We start from the raw sequence: 20,366 nt of genomic DNA, 5'->3' as shown, positions 1-20,366 counted from the left end.
TTAACACGTAGGATTTCACGACCAATAGCATTCATAATTTGGTTATATCGTGAAATTAGATTATTTGGTTGAGCGTCGCGGCTCCAGCGGAATGACAAAATCAGCCTTGTGTGCACCGGTGATTAAATGACTGAGCCTTCAATACCATATAATAATGTATTTTATTTACATTGGGATATTTGGCCAATTTAGAAAAGCGTTCTGCGTCTGAGACGACCTGGATGAAAAGAAAGCACGCATTGCGAGCGATAACGCTCAAAATCTGTAGAGGCAGGTCAGTAACCCATTTTTCTGTACTAGCTGGCCACCTCAAAGCCCTGTGGAGGCCGGGAGTTTCACAGCAAAGTGGTGAAATCCACAAGATTCACCAATGCCGGCCACAAAGCGTAGAATTACAGGCATTGCATCACCACACCCAGCATTTGATCAAATCCTCATACAGCACGCGACCCAGGGCACATTCTATCTATGCGATGCCGCTTCATTGCTGTAGCAGAAGCAGGTCACCCTGAGTGTCACGCATTTTAAGCATTCTCCCTTTTTATTTCCCAGTTTTTTTAGAAATGTAAATGTTGCATCCTCAGTATATACACTTAACGTATACAGCCCGTTTGTCAATCCACCCCTGGATGAGGGCCTTGCAGGCGGTGAAGGTTGTTTGACCATACTTCACCGCGATGGTCAGTGCAGGTTAGTGAATGTGCAAAACAACAATGGATTGTGCTGCACTGCCCTCTGCTTCCCACAACGCCTACATCAGCTGTGTTTTGCTCTGGGAGGTCACCTGCCCAAGGTGCGTGCTGATAATATAGCCCAAATCCAAACACTTGGACAGAACCGCAAGGCCATGATATCACATTGACAAGTACATTTTCACGCGTGCTTATGTACATTAAAACATATTTATGTATTTTAAGTTAGTCACAAACCAGTTTTAAAACAATTACCCAGCTTTTGGCTTCCGAGGAGAAGCAAGCAATGCCAATGGGCCAATTATATATTAAATAAAGGGAATTGATTGCAGTGGAATGGTGTCGCAATGCATTTCCAGTGTCAATTTGTAACGTCACAATGTGTAATGTCGCCTGGGAATTAACGGTGATAATGGATGCATGAAATTTCCAATCAGTTTTTGGAATTCTCATTTCCATGGTGTTGGGAATATATTCATGGTAATTTATAATAAAAAAAAAGTCGAGTCAACATTATCTGTTAAAATTGAATTTTGAGAATGGCACCAAAAATTCAGATAAAGTATTCCTCTGCAAAATTGAAATGATTCAACATTTTCTAACGTTAAAGTATATCCAGATATTAACACTGGTGGCCCTTTCTAAAGGCAATGAATATGACAAATTACAGGTTTTCCTCACTTCGTGAGAATTTGCATTACATACTGCCCACCTATTTCTATCCAAAATTCTCCATGTGCGATTTAAATTCACTCTACATGTGGCTATGTGGTCAGACGTGGCACAATACTGCGTGTACTGTACGCCCTACATGGCAAGCGTGTATGCATGCATGTTGAACTTCTTTCGCACCGTACATAGCCATCCGTGCTAATTAGGAGGTGCATCTGCCTCGTGGGGTTTCACTTCGTATGCACCTTGTTTTTTTGGAATGCATCTACGACCGCACAACGCGGGAGAAACCCGTAGCATATTCAAGCCGTACGTGGTGCTGCCATGAGGCCCGCATGTGGAGACGTTCATTCACAAACCACGCTTCTCGCCAAGCACAAGCTCTACTTTCTTGTGCAGGACAACTTCATCGCAACGTAAGTCACGCCTCGGATCTTGACTTAAAGCTTTCGTGACTGCAGGAATTCGTATTCTTGGGTCTTTCGGTGAAAATCACGTAGTTAGGTTGAAAAAAAAAGAACACGAAACTACGGTAGTTTTTTTTTGTTATTTTCTTTGAATCTATCTACGTGACTTTTCCGAAAGGCCCAAGAATACACGTTCCAGATGTTGCAGTTGATTCTAAACCAACGACAAATACACCTGCTCAGTACGCAGGCTTTCAGAGCTCATGCCGAGAAAATGTACCCATGAAAGTGAATCTGCATCTGCGTCGTGTATCCTAACCCCGGCATGCACACAGTCGACATGACAGGACCACCAAGCACGACTAATGCAGTGCTTGTCAGAAAGGTCGAACATTCTGGAAACAGGAAATTACACTTCCTAGAAAGCACATTTATTTCACTCACGTGAACATTCTTTCATGCAAAGCGGTGTGTGACAACTCCACGTTGGTTATTCTGTACCGCATTGATGCATGGTGCAGCATTTAAATACCCTTCAGAGCAAATGGGCATCGTTATTTTTTCGAATTCCTATTTGCTCAGTGGCCTGTGCTATGAACAAGTAAAGCAGCATAACTATTCCTGCTCGAGCAATAAATTTAAGCATAAAGCACCTTGGGCATCAAAATAAAACTCTTTGCGGACGGCAAACATAATTAGCGTATGATCATAATACAATTAATGACACACTTGTTTTACCAGACCATGCGTTATCGGTCCTCAATGACTGTTTTGAAAGATGCTCTGGCCCTTGCGTGTTGTTGCATGTGAGAGAAGACTCCAGCAGAGTGACTCGATAAACCCCACACATAAGAGGGGAGAATGCCACTCAAACGCGACTCGGACCAGTCAAAATCTTTCCGGCTGCTGTTTCTGATTGGACGGATGGCAATCTCCGCGTGATCTGTTAATCACACCTGCAATTCGGGTATTGCCAGCACACTTTCATTATTCATCCGATCCGGAGCCACTTTTGTACAATGAGACTATGCATGTAGAGGGAAGACAGTCGTGTATGCGGAAGAACACAATCGAATGGCCGAGAGCAACTCGGACGGATTGCGAATGCCGCAGACACCACAATGAAGAGAGGGGGCTGAAAAAATTACCTCCCGTAAGCAAAGCGCCGGTCTTTGTGGTGATCTCCAAACGTGTCCCACAGGCGCAGGGACACGTTGACTTCGTCCACGACATCCCGTGAGCGCTCCAGCACCTGCACGAACCAGAAGGGGTGCGTTCAGTCATCGTATGCTGCCACATCGACGTTCATTGTACGAGCGTTGGCTTACGCGACACACATGGGTGGTCAAGTGTTTAGAAACGTGCACTTTAAGAGTATTTGGCCGCTGTAAATGTTCACGTGATGAGCCACTTCGTTGATCAGTGGGCCCTACCTAGTAAGGTAAAACATTGTTTAGTTTTGTTTTAGTTTACACGACCCTGGGTACGGCTTGCAGCACTTGGTGGGAAGTCTCGAGTGAATGTTTAAGTGGCAGGACTCTTTCCTGCCATAGGAACCTGGCCTTGCTCAAGACTACCAATACAGTAGCAACCATATGACACAAACACATAACGTTTTGCTTCAAATTGTGTTATTTTACTGAAGATGCACACGTGTTACAGTTTGCAGAACTTCAACTGGTTAAGTGTGAAAAATGTTCACGTGTCTTACTCCTGCAGAGCCTACTACGTTCTTGGATGTGGTGTAAAAGCAGTCTGGAGTGACCTTGAAAATTCGGGCATCTCGGAGGCCCGAACACTCAATGGACAATTAGAAGCTGCTAAATTCAAATTCGAGTCAGGGTAAACTCCTAGCATCGTGCCCGTGGCATTCATGAAACTACAGCAGATTACTGAGAAGTCAACAGTCAGTCTATGAAAACTCGCCTCGTGATTTAGAGCTGCTGATGGACATGACTCGTGCTGGGCTATCCAATTACGCAATCTATTACTCTACCAAGCATTGGCTTTATTTGTCGACGAATCGGATAACACATAAATGGTTGCGGATATAAAGTGTCACCTCTATTCCCACATGTGCCACTGGACGGGAGGTGATAGTCAAGGCCCTGGTGACATCACTGGCATAAAATAAACCATAAGCTATTTTTTTTATTTTACCAGGTAAGGCCCACTGAGCTAGATATCTTTTTTTCAGAAGCCACCTGGCCACAAATGACAGCTCAACGAATTGGCTGATCACATAGACATTTACTTTAAGTGCATATTTCTAAATGTTTAGGGCAAATCCAGAGGACCCAGAGAAAAATCCAGGCTCCTAGGGGAGACAGACATGCAAATTCGAAATATACAGCAGGCGTCAGGGTCAGGATGCAACCCACGACCTCCTGCATACCAGGCAAGGGAGTTAACATCTCGCCACCACGGCATCATCAGCCAAGTGAAGCTGTGCGTCCTTTCGGGAGTTTCCTGCCATCGGGAGGCAGGATTATCACGGCGGCCACCATTTTTAAAGCGGTTACGGGTAATCAACCAAAAACAAGGAGTCGATTAAAACGTTTATTCGATTAATCGACTTAATTGATCATTCCATCCCTAGACACGACGACCGCCCCAATCTGTCTCGTCCTGGCAAAACGCTTTACCGCTGCTCTTTGACCTCGGCAAACATTTTACGCTTGCTTAGCCCCGTGAAAATAACAGAAAAGCAAAAAGCGCATCCTTCAAATATCGGAGAGTCTGAGGCACGCATAGACGAAGCGGGGGTGGGGGGGGGGGTTACACGTTCCTGTGCCCCCCCCCCCCCCCCGGATCTGCGTAGATAAACGCAGAGCGGCCGTGGCGCTCTGCGCGGGAGAAGCGGCGTGTTAACGGCCGTGCACGGACACATGCATGTTGTATGTCCACATGTATGTTGTATGTACGTTGCACTGCTTTCGCACCGTGTGTAGCCCACCGTGCTAATCGGAGGTGCGGGGCAAGGATGACGTTTTTCCGTCTGCATGCGCCGCTGGGAAATATAGCTCGTCGTCCACGCCTCTCGTTTTCATCGTGCGATTGTCCGCCAAAGTCTTCCCCGGTTTCTCCGACACGAAGAGTAAAACTCATGGCGTGTGCAGGATCAATTCTACGGCGCTGCTTTAGAAAATAAAATCTTCATTCTACAACTGATACCGATTATTAAATTACGAAAGAAAACAGACTCGTCGATGCACATCCATGTGTACGCAAACACCTTTGGTGTGAATAATTACTTAAAGCTTTCGTGACTGCAGGAATTCATATTCTTTGGGTCTTTCGGTAAAGTCACCTATATAGGTTCAAAGAAAATAACCTATCTACGTGACTTTACCGAAAGACCCAAAGAACACCTATGGTGTCCTCATCCACGTGTGCATGCACACTCTTTCCAACTGTATGTACATATGAATCGATTGGCGGTGACCCGGGTCACCATCTTGACCTGGGGGTCACAAAACCTCCATAACTCCGAAACCAGAAGGCCTATGAAGACGGGAGATGTCACTGAGCCCGATACGCACGCCAAATATTCAAATTAAAAAACACACGCAAAACACCCATAAAATAGGGGGAGCTGCTGGGGATTTGTGCGTGGCAACGGCTGTTTATGGCTTGTTTTGAAAGTACATCAGGATGCTGGTCTGGTCATTTCCCCAGCACGTTCTGCTTCTTACGGGGGCGGCCACCCCCTTGTCATTGGCAGCGAGACCACTTGGAGGCAATGGCGCACCAGGCGCTCTCTCGGTACGGCCGGTGGTCACGGTCGTGCTGGCGGGATCGACATTGTCGTCGTCATCATCGCTCCCAGCGTCGCCCTCCGGCAGGACAGCGTGGTGGTACCAGCGATGCTCCCAGCAAAAAAAACCTTAAACTATGCCCAGCCCACCAATATTTTGCGGTGACCCGGGCTACCGCCAATCGATTCATATGCACGTCTTTCCCCAAACACATAGCCACGTGCACATCTACAGATGTATGTACTGCATATGCAACGTAAACACCAACCCTCTGACACACACACCAAAGACAAAGATCCCCGTATAGCCTTCACAGACTGTAGGGGCAAGTGCTGTTAGCGAGGACTTATGAAGGCCGGAACGGTACACCAGCGGGTGGGTGGCCAGGACCACGCCCGACCGCCTTTGTCTCCCCAGTGGCGATGCTTACTACACACCGCACCAGGTACTCATTTGAGGCTGAGTCGACCTAGGGGAGGCCCGGGACCGGTTCAGATAATCGTCACTGGTGTTGGCCGTGAGCAGGAATCGAACCCGTGTCGCCGGGTTCATAGCGCAGCGCGCTAACCGCTACACTACCGCTCCCCACTGACACACGCACGCACGCACACGTGAGCACACATTGACACGGACACTCTATAAACCCATTGGTGAACCTACATGCTAAGCAGAGCGCTTGGCATGCTCACACATAATTCAGAGCCATTGGGTCAATTCCTGCTACAAATCAGTAATTTAGTGCGGCACTAGAACAGGGCACTGTATCATTTGAGGCGGCTGTTGAAGACAGTGAAATCATTTGGAGTATTAGGCTATTGCTTTTTGTTTTGGTGCCATTTCGTAATTTTGTTTATTCATTTTTAAGTTTGCTTAAGTAGTAGGGTTTTCATTTGCTTGGTCGTAGCTGTGTATGGGATTTGGCCCTCATATATAATTAATGTACAGCCTTATGGTATGCTATTAGCATGACTGACGCGATATAATATGAAAGTATTAATGTGGAAAAATGAGATGGCTGAAATCTCACGTTTGAAAATAAATTACAAAAAACTGCCTCCGTCTTCAACTATGGTGATCCTGCTGCCCTTCAATGTGCAGGGTTTGTAAATATGTACAAAATAATACTATGTCTGTGAAACTCTAAACCTTCAGGGCTACGAGGAGTACAGTAGATGGCAGCACAGCAAAGAAGCTGTCTAGAGTAGAGTAATCCCTCGTTATTTACGAACTTGCTATCCGCGATTTTGGCTATCCGCGAAGCGCATCTGAAACTCTCCACGACTGCTGGAGAGGAAAGTGACGAGAGAGAAAGTGATGAGAGAGAAAGTGATGAGAGATAAAGTGACGAGAGAGAAAGTGACGAGAGATAAAGTGATGAGATATAAAGTGATGAGAGATAATGTGATGAGAGATAAAGTGATGAGAGAGAAAGTGATGAGAGATAAAGTGACAAGAGAGAAAGTGACGAGAGAGAAGGTGATGAGAGAGAAAGTGATGAGAGATAAAGCGACGAGAGATAAAGCGACGAGAGATAAAGTGATGAGAGATAAAGTGATGAGAGAGAAAGTGATGAGAGATAAAGTGACAAGAGAGAAAGTGACCAGAGAGAAGGTGATGAGAGATAAAGTAATGAGAGATAAAGCGACGAGAGATAAAGCGACGAGAGATAAAGTGATGAGAGATAAAGTGATGAGAGAGAAAGTGATGAGAGATAAAGTGACAAGAGAGAATGTGATGAGAGATAAAGTGACGAGAGATAAAGTGATGAGAGATAAAGTGATGAGAGATAAAGTGATGAGAGATAAAGTGACGAGAGATAAAGTGACGAGAGATAATGTGACGAGAGATAAAGTGATGAGAGAGAAAGTGATGAGAGAGAAAGTGACAAGAGAGAAAGTGATGAGAGAGAATGTGACGAAAGACAGTGATGAGATAAACCAGCGTTCTGCATTGTAAGCCCTGCGGGCCACTACCGGCCTCTGGTGGCCTTTCGTGCGGCCCCTGACAATACACAAATATGAAGACACCCCCATCATCCAACCCCAATGGTTTCAAATGTGTGGCGGCCCTCACACTGATGATGTCTTAACGGCGAAAGTGCTCCCCCCCCCTCGGAAAATGAGTGAAGAACACTTAGATAAAGTGATCAAATGTGCTACTCACGAGCATCTCCGGAACGTATCCAGCATCGTAAATAACGAGCTAACACTGTACACGTTTACAGCTCTACCCTCGTATACTTGGCTTCTGGGGGTACTCCAGTCTGCTGCCAAGCACTGAAATGCCACTCACGAAGGAATTGGCTGGGGGGAGGGGGGAGAAACCCAAGCATGACCGTCTTGAAGAAGAGTCCAAAGACTCAGTGAGAATCCCCAGGATCTCCTTGAATGGATTACAAAGGCAAGGTTCATAATGGGACATAACAACCGGTGTCAGATTAAGTTCAAAGGTCACCATGGCACCCTGCTCAAATGAGAATTGGGTAGTGCTTACCTACTTACATTACGGCTACCATAAAAGCCAGGAGTGTGAAATTCCACATTCCCATGGTATCATTCCATAGTACGACCACTGCCTAGTTCCCATTTATCAACTCCAACCAGACGACACATTGCGTTAACCCTCAACCGGAGATTTGAACCTGCAACGTTCCAATTGCAAGCCAGCTCCCTGCTGCTTAGCACCACCCAGACACATTTTCTCATGCGAAAAAGTAATTGGCTAATAATTAAATCACCTGCGCTGCTTTGCCAATCCACTGCTGGATGACGGGCTCTCCAGGCAGTATCGGTCATGGGGGGATTTTTGGCCAATACCTCTTGGCTGGTTTGCCCAGGTTGGTCATAAAGGACGTTTCAGGTGTTCCCCTCGCTTCATGTGTTAGATGCGTTACATAAAAAGGGCCTTTCAAAATGAAACCGCGCGTGAGAGCGGCCTACCGAGTAGCGAGTACAGCACACACGAAATGTTGTCCCACGTCCGAACAAATAGCCGCAAGTGAGTGAATTCAAACTGCTTATTTAGCGAATTGTGGGGAGAAGTAAGTTGGCCGCGTATACAGTCTGCTCTCTTACAAGGCGTGTTTTCATAACGCGAATTGGATGTAACGCGATTGAGTTCACAGAACTGCGTCGCGCGAGTAAGAATAGGCGGTCGTGCGACTGTCTCGGCGCAGCATCACACAAGGCGGGATGCTGCTGGATGCTTCTAGGTGCTACCCACGCGCCTCAGTCTTTGTTCAGCCTGCGTACGCATCTCACGTGTTATAGCGGACTGTGCTTTGTCCTCTATTATATATTATTTATTATAACGATATTTTTCCACAACGCGGCGTTCTTCAGGAACGCAACTAGTACCGCGTTACAGTTTTCAGTTTCATTTATTTCAGTTTCATTTATTTGGTATAGCCCTGTGAGCCATTCGGCTCTTGAATCGGGTGCAACCGCGTACAAACCAAAAAATGAACAAAGAACATCTTAAAGTGACTACGCCCAAACAGAAAAATCCAGGAAAAAACAGCAAAGTCTTCTAAAAAAAGTCTATCAACGCTGTGTGCAAAAATGCCAGTGGGATGCAAGTCAAACAATAACAACCATGAGACAATTTAGATTAAAGTTATCAGTCTAACTCTGTACTACAACAAACAAATATGGCTAAACTAAAAACTTTTCGAAATACAGAACAGACTGTACACGAAATTGCACAAACTTGAACCCGCGTAAATTGGTGAAACCTGGACTATAATCATCATTAGCTCCTCCTGGTGGTCAACGTGAGTTCACTTCTACTCGGAGCTTAGTTTAATAAAATACGCAATCCAACCACCTCTAAACCCATGCAAAGCTTCTGTACAATATGCTAACTTACCATTATGAAGTGCATTGACAACCCGATACTTGGTTGAGCGTAGAGGCACATTAACATCACCACAAGCACACAGCAAAATGTTAATTTTTTAATCATTAATTAATCCAGGATCTATAGTGGCAGTGGTCCACAAGTGTACAGCGACAATATAACTCACCACATCACTGACAGTATCTTGTCACAGAAGAATATTATTATCTTCATCATTGAATTTATAATTAATCCAATGCCGGATGAAGGCCTCACCGAGCAGCAGGGGAATGTATAAATGAACATTTGATGATGGCGGCTGGGAAAGGCTAATGAAGGAGTGGCGGTGATGGAACGTAACGCATTCAAGAGTCTCCGCCACGGACGTTGAGCGGTGATATTAGCTTAGGAGCAGGTGTTTGGTGGAGTTTTTGATCTCAGGATCGTGAGAGATGGCAGCGGCTTGGGAAGGCCTTCATCCGGCAGTGGATTGACCAAGGTTGATGATGTACGAATGTGTATGTTTGTGAGGAGCGGTAGTGTAACGGTTAGCGTGCGGCATCATGAACCCGACGACCCGAGTTCGATTCCCGCTCACGGCCAACACCGGTAACGATTATCTGAACCGGTCCTGGGCCTCCCCTAGGTTGACTCAGCCTCAAATGAATACCTGGTGCGATGTGTAAGTGCAAACATCGCCACTGGGGAGACAAAGGTGGCCTGGCGTGGTGCTGGCCACCCACCCCCTCGTGTGCCGTGCAGGCCTTCACAGGTGCTCGCAAATAGCACTTGCCCCAACAGTCTGTTAAGGCTACACGGGGGATCTTTGTGTGTAGCCGACCGTGCTAATCGGAGGTTCTGGTGAAGGGAGCGTGACGAACATTTCGGGCGAGCGATTCCTCCATCGAGTGAGCGCTGTCCGCGTGGGGCGACGGCTCACCTCTTGGCACACGCGGTAGTGGTCGATGGCCCAGACGGTGGGCACGTGCGTGGCCAGCAGCTGGTACTGCGTGAGCGTCGCGTTGCAGGCGCGCGCGCAGATGAGACGCGTCTTGCCCACGGCGTTGTCCCCCACCAGCACGCACTTGATGGTCTCAACGTTGGGACGTTCGTAGTCCATCATGGGGGGTCCTCTGCAACAAACCGACGCAGCAAAACGAACAACAGCAATGTGGATGACTTTGAACGTCACCTTTATTCCACAGCCAACTGGTAGGTCTTTGGCTCAAGCTCCCTCGATCGTATGCCAGATCTTGGGCTTTCTTCCGTCTCACCGTACAATCGCACCCCCTCCCTTCAAGTTTGTCATGCAGCAGTTTCCGTTTTCTGTCTCTTGGCTTCTTTGACCAGCATCCTCTCCCTCCAGAGTTTCCTTCGTCGAGCCTTTGAGAATGTGCCCAGTGCCCTTTTTTCAGGATTGTCGAACAATGCCACTTTGCCCACGAATAATTGTTGATCTGTAATGTGTGACCCCGGCTTCGTGGTGCTTGCCAGCATTATCGTTAATTCCTAGTGCGCTGTTTGAAGTGAAAAGTGTCTCACTGCCACATTAGCAGTGGGGTGGCACTCATCTCCATTTGGATGAAAATTACATATTTCTGTGGTCCAGATCACTGTCAAATATTGAAAGTTATCAAGTTTGGTGTGCGCGCCAAATATATTCTTGTAAACTCATTAACCTACATTTTTCCTTCAAAGAATATTGCTAACATTTCCGCCCGGGATATTTCTAGGAGTGTTTTAAAAGCAGAAATACACAGTGGGTGTTCAAGATCCCGTGACGTCATTCGCAAGAGTGGGCAATTTTATGTGCAAACGTCACGGTCCAACTTTTCCAACATTGAAAGATTCCCTGCAAATTGTTCTCCCCACGCCTCCGATTAGCACGGTTGGCTACGTACAATGCAAAAGAACTTCAACATACATACACACATACATACAACAACAACGACAATAACTAATTTATTTACATTTTATAACAGAACACACAACACGCTATCTCCTCGGGGTGGTTGCATCCTTCACTTCTAAACCAGTGACTTCAATTCCTGCAAATCAATAACTCTGGTGCTTGTTGTGGCTAAATATCCCCGAATTGAATGCGGGTCACAATACTGAGCCAGCATCACTGATACTTGAGTAAAAATATAAAATTGTGACCACAGATTAATCCTAGTTCTCAGCAATCTCAGGTGCAGCCAGGTGAAAGTCTGGCCATCAAAGACTGGCTTTACACTTCATGTGATGTGACCTGCCATTAAGGGTAAAATAACAAGAATATACACACACATCTGTTAATACTGTACATACTTTCAGTAAACCCGCTGTAATCAACTGTTCTGTGGTTGTGTTAAGGCAGGCTTATTGAGTAAACAGATATTGAAATCGGGCTGTGCTGTCATCCTCCAATTCCCGAGTTATGGGAATTGGCATTTCTCTGCATTCATACGTTGACAGCATTGCAAGTAAATGTGATATCGCAAAATTAGCGACACAATTATAAACATACAAAAAAATAAAATTACTAGTGTAATTTACAATTTCACGAGTCATACGAATTTTTGGATGTCATCTAAATGCCTAAAACCAGCGGATATGGCAGAGAGGCAACCCCGTATTATAGCGACAGACCATCTGCTCCAGCTGATAGGCTTCCGCGTGTAGGGCTGTTGCTTGCGTGTGTAAATAAACCATGACAGACTGAGATAAAAAGACAAAAGGGGTTCACGGATGCTCATGGGCATTAATCACAATGTGTCGCATGCAACGCTGTGCGTGCCATGCGCGCCACGCGCATGGGTGGCTCAGAGGTCAGAGCGCTGAGCTTGTGCCGTGGAGATCCTCGGTCTGAATCAGGACAGCCACCTTTGGTTAAACCGCATTCTCAAGTTTAACAAGTTCATGGTCTCAGCGCCAGTGAACCAATGAGTGCACACAATACATCATCACATTTAATTTTTACTTCAAACTTTAATATTCTTGGTTCTTTCGGTAAAGTCATGTAGATAGAAAATTTACTCAAATAAAAGATAATTACATTAAAATAATAATTTATTAAATGTATCATAAATTTAAAATAATAAAAGCAAAAAACCCGTGTGGGGTTTTTTGCTTTATTTTCCATTTATTATTTTTATTTTAAAATTGTATTTTGTTAAATTTTATTATCTTTTTATTTTATTTTCTATCTATGTGACTTTACCGAAAGAACCAACAATATCATCACATTCAATTTGGTTCTGCAATTAATATGGCTAAATTCTACTTCTTGGTAAAAAAAAAATAGATTTGACTGTCATGCGACGAACATTAATCTCATCTGGCATGACCACTGGGAAATTGCTGCCCCAAGTGTAACAAACAGAGGTCTCTTGAAGGGATCTCAGAGCTAGCTCTGTGGTATCTGCTTTCACGAACACAAAGGGGTGGTACTGCTCTGCAAGAGATCTGAATGGATTCTTCATGGCACCCATCAGGATAACATTTTGGGAAACGGCAAAAATGTTTAATTCCACCAACCTACTTGCTGTACAGACTATATAAGAAGCACGTAATTTCCCAGCTGCTGAGCATCTCAAACACATCATCGGTCCAGTTCCATATCTGCCAACAACAGTAATTCCAAGTCGCTGTATGATAGACGTGTGCCCCTACATCTATTTTGAACTGATACAAGGCCAATCTTTTTTTTATGTCATGTGCTACAACTAGAAGTGAACTTGGCAGATATTTAAAATATATATAAAAAATCTTTCCAGCGAGCTGAGGTGGTGCTGTTTTTCCTTACCAACCTATCCAGTTGCCATGCTTGCCCACGCAAATTGTTGAATTCTTCACTCATTATCGTTCAGCTAAATGTATTGTTTACCCATCGGATTATTATACGTGACTTTACCGAAAGAACCAAAGAAGACGGATTAGTATTGTCTAATAGGATTTATTTTGCACCAGGCTCGTGTACCGTGCACTGGAATGGTCGGTGTTTGTACATTTTAAACAGCAATACGAAACGTACGACTGACATTGACTCGTGGGCAAGTTGGCACATACCCATAGCTGTCAACCCATACAGTTTACCCCGCATTCTTATACAGGGAAATTGAGCTTTCAGGGCCATACGGCTGTTGTGTATATAGGCCTTTTTCCAAAATTGATATTAAGAATGCGTTGCCAATTTTTTTTTTGCTCGTGGTGTCGCTTGCAGGCCAGAGGGGGTGAGGTGAACAACCCCCACCCCTCACAGCCCCCACCCCTCACAGCCCCCTCCCCTCACAGCCCCCACCCCTCACAGCCCCCACCCCTCACAACCCCCACCCCTCACAGCCCCCACCCCTCACAACCCCCACCCCTCACAGCCCCCTCCCCTCACAGCCCCCACCCCTCACAGCCCCCACCCCTCACAACCCCCACCCCTCACAGCCCCCACCCCTCACAACCCCCACCCCTCACAGCCCCCACCCCTCACAGCCCCCACCACTCACAGCACCCTCCCCTCACAGCCCCCACCCCTCACAGCCCCCACCCCTCACAGCCCCCACCACTCACAGCACCCTCCCCTCACAGCCCCCACCCCTCACAACCCCCACCCCTCACAGCCCCCACCCCTCACAGCCCACACCCCTCACAGCCCCCACCCCTCACAGCCCCCTCCCCTCACAACCCCCACCCCTCACAGCCCACACCCCTCACAGCCCCCACCCCTCACAGCCCACACCCCTCACAGCCCCCACCCCTCACAACCCCCACCCCTCACAGCAGCCTCCCCTCACAGCCCCCACCCCTCACAGCCCCCACCCCTCACAGCCCCCACCCCTCACAGCCTCCCCCCCCTCACAGCCCCCACCCCTCACAGCCCACACCCCTCACAGCCCCCACCCCTCACAGCCCCCACCCCTCACAGCCCCCACCCCTCACAGCACCCTCCCCTCACACACAACAGAGACGGAGAGAGGCCATAAAAAGTAATAAAACCCGAAACAAAGGCAAAGTGGGGGGGGGGGGGAATTACTAATGAGACTCGAGGGGAATTCCAATGAGTACTTCAAAGACCCCTCTTTGAGCTCACAGACAATCCGGCGCCACTCACAGGCGAATTCTAAAATAATTTTCCCCATTAATACAACGGTTAAAGTTCAGAACTTAGCAACAAATGAATCGACATCATAGAGAATCCACACACTCACTACGATAAAAAAACAGACTACAATCTACATAGCGGGTTATTACTTCTCACACATAATATTAATACTAACTTTATTCACCTTAAATTATATTACATCTTGCCGTTTACGTGACAAATAATAACTCAAGTATAACAGCACGGATCCTCGGATACAGACGGGGGGACGAAATTAATAAACCCAAAAAAAATACGTGCTGATGACAATGTTAAATCACAAATCTTAAGAAACATAAACCAAATAATATTTGTGCAGTATTTAACCGAAGGTTGTCCAGAAGAGATGAGGCGAAAGAGGTCAAACTTACACAACCAAGATAAACTGTGTTCCATAGGAAAAGAGCCTCCCAACCGTCTTTGTCTTCCCGCAGCACGGGATAGCAAGGAATGTAACACCCAGAGCGAGGGAAACGACTGTGATCACAGGGAGAGACACAGATGGCTTGATAAATGACAGACACACACACGGACACACGTACAGCCCCCCCACAACACAGAGCGAGATCAAAGGAATTCCGGTCCTTTATGAGAGAGCATGACGGAGTAAGCATCTGTTTTTTTTTCCTCTCGCAAGAGACGCGCAGAGGGGAGATATTTTGGATATAAACAGCAACACGACACACACAATTCAGCTCGACAAAATCCCAGCTACCAGCGGCAGAAGACGGCGACCATCAGCTCGACAAGAAGACACACAGCAGCTCAGAAGAGGAGAGCAAGCCAGCCCCGGGGCATGGCCTCGAGATCAACAATGCGTGTGGTGCATCGCAGAGAGGAGGGGCGAGGTGATGCTCTGTGCTGAGTTCGGCATGGACCGACAGAGTATCGCTGAAAAGTTATTCTCAGCGTCAAGCAATCAACCAGAGAGAGAGACGGAGCAAGAGAGTGCCCAGCAGTGCCACCAGCATCACCAAGCAAGGGTGTCAGCTGCCAGCGGACAAGCGTTGTGCCGACTCGGCTCATCCAGCAGGGGAAAGAGCCTGACCAGCCGCCCGTGAGCAAGAGTGTCGGCGCCAGCGAGCGCGCCGTGGGTTCGACCCACACGCGCACCGACCAGCACCGGCTGGGAACCAAGACAAGCAAGGGTGTCAGCTGCCAGCGGACGAGCGACCGAGCATCTCCAGGACGGGCATCGTACCGACGCAGCTCATCATCCAGCGGCGGAGAGAACCGGCAGCCAGCGTCAGACGCCGAGTGATAGTGGGAACCAGCCGTCGTTCGTATACCCTCCCCCACCCTCACAAACCCACGACGCTCCCGGCGTCTGCTCACACAAGAATTTACCAAAGAGACAATCCAACGCACCCACACAATATTAAGACTAATTATAAAAGTGCATGAACCATCAGCTGGCCGTGAAGGCATCGCGGCTCATCGAGTGATAAGAATACGTCGTTTATAAAGTACATTAATTTTTTTCTTATTTTGTTGTATGTGATTTTACTTCCAATCGCATAAATTACCAATAGATTCATCGATACAAACTAAACTTTTGAAACCTTTGTCACGAATCTACACGCTCACAGAGAGAATATCGTGTTAAACCTGCTTCTTTATCATGTAATCTTGTCCACGAATTAATTAAAGCTTTGCCAAAGATAAGAATCTCCCGTGGGAGAGCACGCACCCCGTCGCATACCCTTATTCCAAGACATTTCGTTAATTATATAATCTTGCCGATGAATCTATTGACGTATACTTTTGCCTTTGGGGTATAATAATTTGCTTTTATTGCCTTTCGTATGAATGTCGTGGCATACATTTTTTTTATGACTTTTCCTCTCGCCCTATATGCTCGTGTTACTCTGAGGAAGTAATCAATTGTTCTCTTACCCAGTTAACAAGCGTGATCAGTGAGGGTTAAATGTATGGATCAATGAGGGGAACATCTCCTGGAGTACTGTGTTGACAATTTCAAGCATAGGAATTCGCAAATTAGAGTGTAAAGGTTTTGTTTAGAATTAAAATTGCTTAACACAGAAGTGTTTGAGTGTTTCTTTCCTGAGTTCATGCATAATAATCTTAATTATAAGAACTGTATCCTGCGGTGAGATTTGAATTTGGAGACCTGACATAACACACTAATACATCATAAGTAAATGTTAAAGCGAGAATAATTGTATTATACCGATCGATAATACAAACCTAGACAACGAAGCAAAGTTTAATCTAGCATACTTACAGCACACCTGCATAACTTCATACAATTATTTCTACGATCCCGATTGATACTACCCTCGACAACGAGGTTGAGCCTAATTATCATAACTACGTACATTGGCATAATCGCATACATTCGCATAAACTAATACGATTATCTCCCTAATTAGCATAATTTATGCACATAATTACATCAATTAACATAATTTCGTGGGTTTTTTACATTTTTATACCCGCAAATACAACACTGTATACAGCCATTTCAAAACGGGCAAAAAATAACAAAAAATTTGTCTATTTGTTTGTGCTTATCCCTTGTGATGGGACTTTGTAGATTACTTTGTAGGATGCACGTTCAGATGTATAAGGGGCACAGGGTGACCAATGAGGTCTGAATTGGTCTGTAATATCATATAACGTGCTGAGACCTGAGTTATGTTGCCACGAGAGACTTACCCCACTCAAAACAAACTACATTCATTGAAGGGTCTCCCAAATCTTGGGTTACCCAAAACAACGACTCGGCGTCCCAGCCCTGCAGGCCGTGACGCACCCATCACAGGCACAGCCACTAGACGAGCCCCGTGGGTCTCACGCCGGCCTAGGAGGCTGCTGCTACCCCTGCCGAGTGCCTGACGCAATCGCTGCCATGACCGTCGCTAATTAAATACTTCCCGAGAACAAACGCAACGTGCTGAATTAAAGTCGACTGCACGCTGTGTTAAGTGTGCGTCGCGCTTGCTGACCCGTGTATGTTAGCCGTGTAATGTTTCCTTGAATACGCTTTTCCAGAAAAGGGGTTTAAGAGCTGGAGGCGCACGGCCAATGAACGTACAAATGGGTGTACAAGTATTTGTGGATGCGAGAGAAAACTGGAGAACCCAGAACATCACCCGGACACGCTCGTCAAAGATCTAAAGATATAGGTCAGCATCCAACTTGCTGTACCGCAAGCCCGGTGCCATCTCATAGCTCTGCAATATTGAGTGTCTCGTGCACACGATTGTAGCGGTTCCAGTACTTGTATTCCACACACAGCTCCCTCCTTCATCCACAGCTCTCTCCTATCGTCCCTCCTCCGACATCCACTCCTATTCCCACGGTCTTCTCTCCCATTCCCTCCCCTCATCTCCAGCCACAAAGACAAACATCTCCCATATAGCCTTAACAGACTGTTGGGTGCAAGTGCCGTTAGCGGGCACCTATGAAAGCTGGCATGGCACACGAAGGGGTGGGTGGCCAACACCACGCCCGGCCGTCTTTGTCTCCCCAGTGACGATGTTTACTACACACTGCACCAGGTACTCATTTGAGGCTGAGTCGACCTAGGGGAGGTCCAGGACCGGTTCAGATAATCGTCACCGGTGTTGGCCGTGAGAACGGGAATTGAACCCGGGACAGCAGGTTTGAAGCACAGCGTGCTAACCACGGCACCACCGCTCGCCTACTCTCGGCCAACTCGTTGCAGGGATTGACGTCAGTGGGTATAGAGGGTAGGGGATGCTCATTTTGTGAGTAGGGGCATGCTCATGTTGTAGGGGGGTCATCATCATAGCTTTCATCCGATACGGCTTACCCGTATTCTTGTACAGGGAAATTGTTTCTCCCTTGTGATGGGGTTTTGTAAGATGAACGTCGATTTATAAGGGCTCGGGATGACAAATGAGGTTTGAATTGGTCTGTAACAAGGTAGGCACTGATAAGGGGTTGACAGGTATGCATTATGGGGCCGTCCATAAATGACGTCACGCACCTGGGGGGGGGGGTCAGACATTTGTGACGATGTGTGACAAGGGAGGGGGGGGTTGAGAAATGTGACGTCACATCAAAATGCGCAACTTTAAATAAATATAGACAACACGTTCTATTTAATAAAGTATTAAAGCTTTCGTGACTGCATAAAATGACTCATTGTTTTTTTCGGTAAAGTCACGTATGTAGAAATACAATAAAATTATATTAAAACAAAAAAACAATCACGACGTTTCGATCACAACGCAAGCGATCTTCATCAGATGATGATTGTTTTTTGTTTTAATATAACTTTATTGTATTTCTACATACGTGACTTTACCGAAAAAACCAATGAGTTACGTTCTATTTAATTAAATAGACTTTTTAATAAATGTTTTCTCCTACAACATCAGAGTGCAGCGCCGCATTAAATACGCACTACAATGACAATAGTTTAAAGCGATTTTAAGCATGTTTTATTTTGGGGGGGGGGGGGGGGGGCAGACTTTTTGTGACGCTGCCGTGTGACGACGGGGAGGGGGTCAAAAATCTTCCAAAATCGCGTGACGTCATTTATGGACGACCCCTACGGAGGACTGTTACATGATGATGATGTATTCACAATCCACCAAACGTGGCCTTCTCTGTGGCGGACGCAAACCATCGCCGAGTGCCCCCATTGAACAATGTGATACTCCGACTGATGCTCCTGTTGTTTGTGGAGTGACTCATGCAGCCAGCTGTGGCTCTAGGGTTTGGTGTTACATGTTGTTTATGTAGTTTATTGTTAAAAATTCGGTCACAGTTCCTGTGATCACTGTTACATTGCATTTATGGCTTTATTTTGGTGATTTCTAAAAGTTTTTTGGTTTGGCCATGTTTTTGTTTATTGTAGTACGGAGTTAGACTGATGGCCTTAATCTAAGTTTTCTTGTTGTTGTTGTTGTTGACTTGCATCCCACTGCGATTTTTGCACACAGCGTTGGTGTACGGTGCTATTTCAGGAATATTTTGATGTTTTTTCCTGGATTTTCTGTTTGCACATGCGCAAAGTCACTTTAAGATGTTTTTCTTGTTCATGTTTTTGTTTTTTTGTTTGTTGCGGTTGCACCCGATTCAAGAGCCGAATGGCTCACAGGGCTATACCTAATAAATAAAACGATGAAACTATAAACACGAGCTCGTTAGATGCGGGTGCTTGTTCAGAGTTTTTAATGTTGTCACCACTGTAACTCAACGCAAGTATGGCATCCTAACGAGTCGTAATTGCCACGAGTACGGTACACCGCGCTTGGAGGAGTCTAATTGCAAGCCTAATATGTCCACACACATGAATTCTAATCTTTGTGACGTCCGCCACAAATGTGACACCATTGGCGTCACGTTTTTTTTGTTCCCGTCACCCTCTGTTGACCCACGCGACCTTCAGTGATGTCCCGACAAGAACGCATGAGTGGTCAATACGGGTGACACTCGCAATGGGTGCAAATGTTTAACCAGCTATTGCGTGTTATTAAATCTGTGAAAATAATAAATTCGATCTCGATTGATGCTCATGCACTTATATTTGCATTCCAGTTGTTGAAAAATATATTTAGCGTAATGTCGCTGTGAATAGCCTCGCCAATGCTACGAACCATCGCAGATTCGCTGATGCCATTGTCGATACAACCACTGCAAATTAACTACGATAAATGGCTGGAAAACTTAACTAAGAAGGCTGGAGGGATGGATTACAGATAAAAACTGTACGAGAAAAATGTAGAAGGTTAAGGTCTCTGATGTGTTCTTGGTTAGGACCGCGTGTTGTTCAGCATGTCTGACGTTTTGCTCGATGTACTGGAATTTTTTTCAGGAACTAAATTGTCAATTTCCAAATCAAGTTCAGTTCCAGATTGATGCTCCAAGGACTCGGAGCGATGTGTTG

At 46.1% G+C, this 20,366-nt stretch overlaps 1 protein-coding gene across 3 annotated transcripts in view; it reads right to left on the bottom strand.

Moving 5' to 3' along the window:
• The window catches only part of LOC116941211 (rho-related BTB domain-containing protein 2-like), a 102,611-nt gene that overhangs the window by 43,929 nt on the left and 38,316 nt on the right, over positions 1–20,366 (bottom strand). For all 3 annotated transcript variants that reach the window (XM_032952019.2, XM_032952020.2, XM_076066375.1), the window contains 2 exons: positions 10,307–10,499; positions 2,920–3,023 (listed from right to left, as the gene is read on the bottom strand). In XM_032952019.2, the coding sequence (XP_032807910.2) occupies positions 2,920–3,023; positions 10,307–10,499 (297 nt within the window). The remainder of the gene's footprint in view (positions 1–2,919; positions 3,024–10,306; positions 10,500–20,366) is intronic.

Source organism: Petromyzon marinus, chromosome 11 (genome assembly GCF_048934315.1).
Source record: "Petromyzon marinus isolate PM22_M1 ecotype Great Lakes invasive population chromosome 11, UKy_Petmar_22M1.pri1.0, whole genome shotgun sequence".
NCBI lineage: Eukaryota > Metazoa > Chordata > Hyperoartia > Petromyzontiformes > Petromyzontidae > Petromyzon > Petromyzon marinus.
The sequence above is the reverse complement of the archived record's forward strand: the minus strand, read 5'-3'. Positions and strand labels throughout refer to the sequence as shown.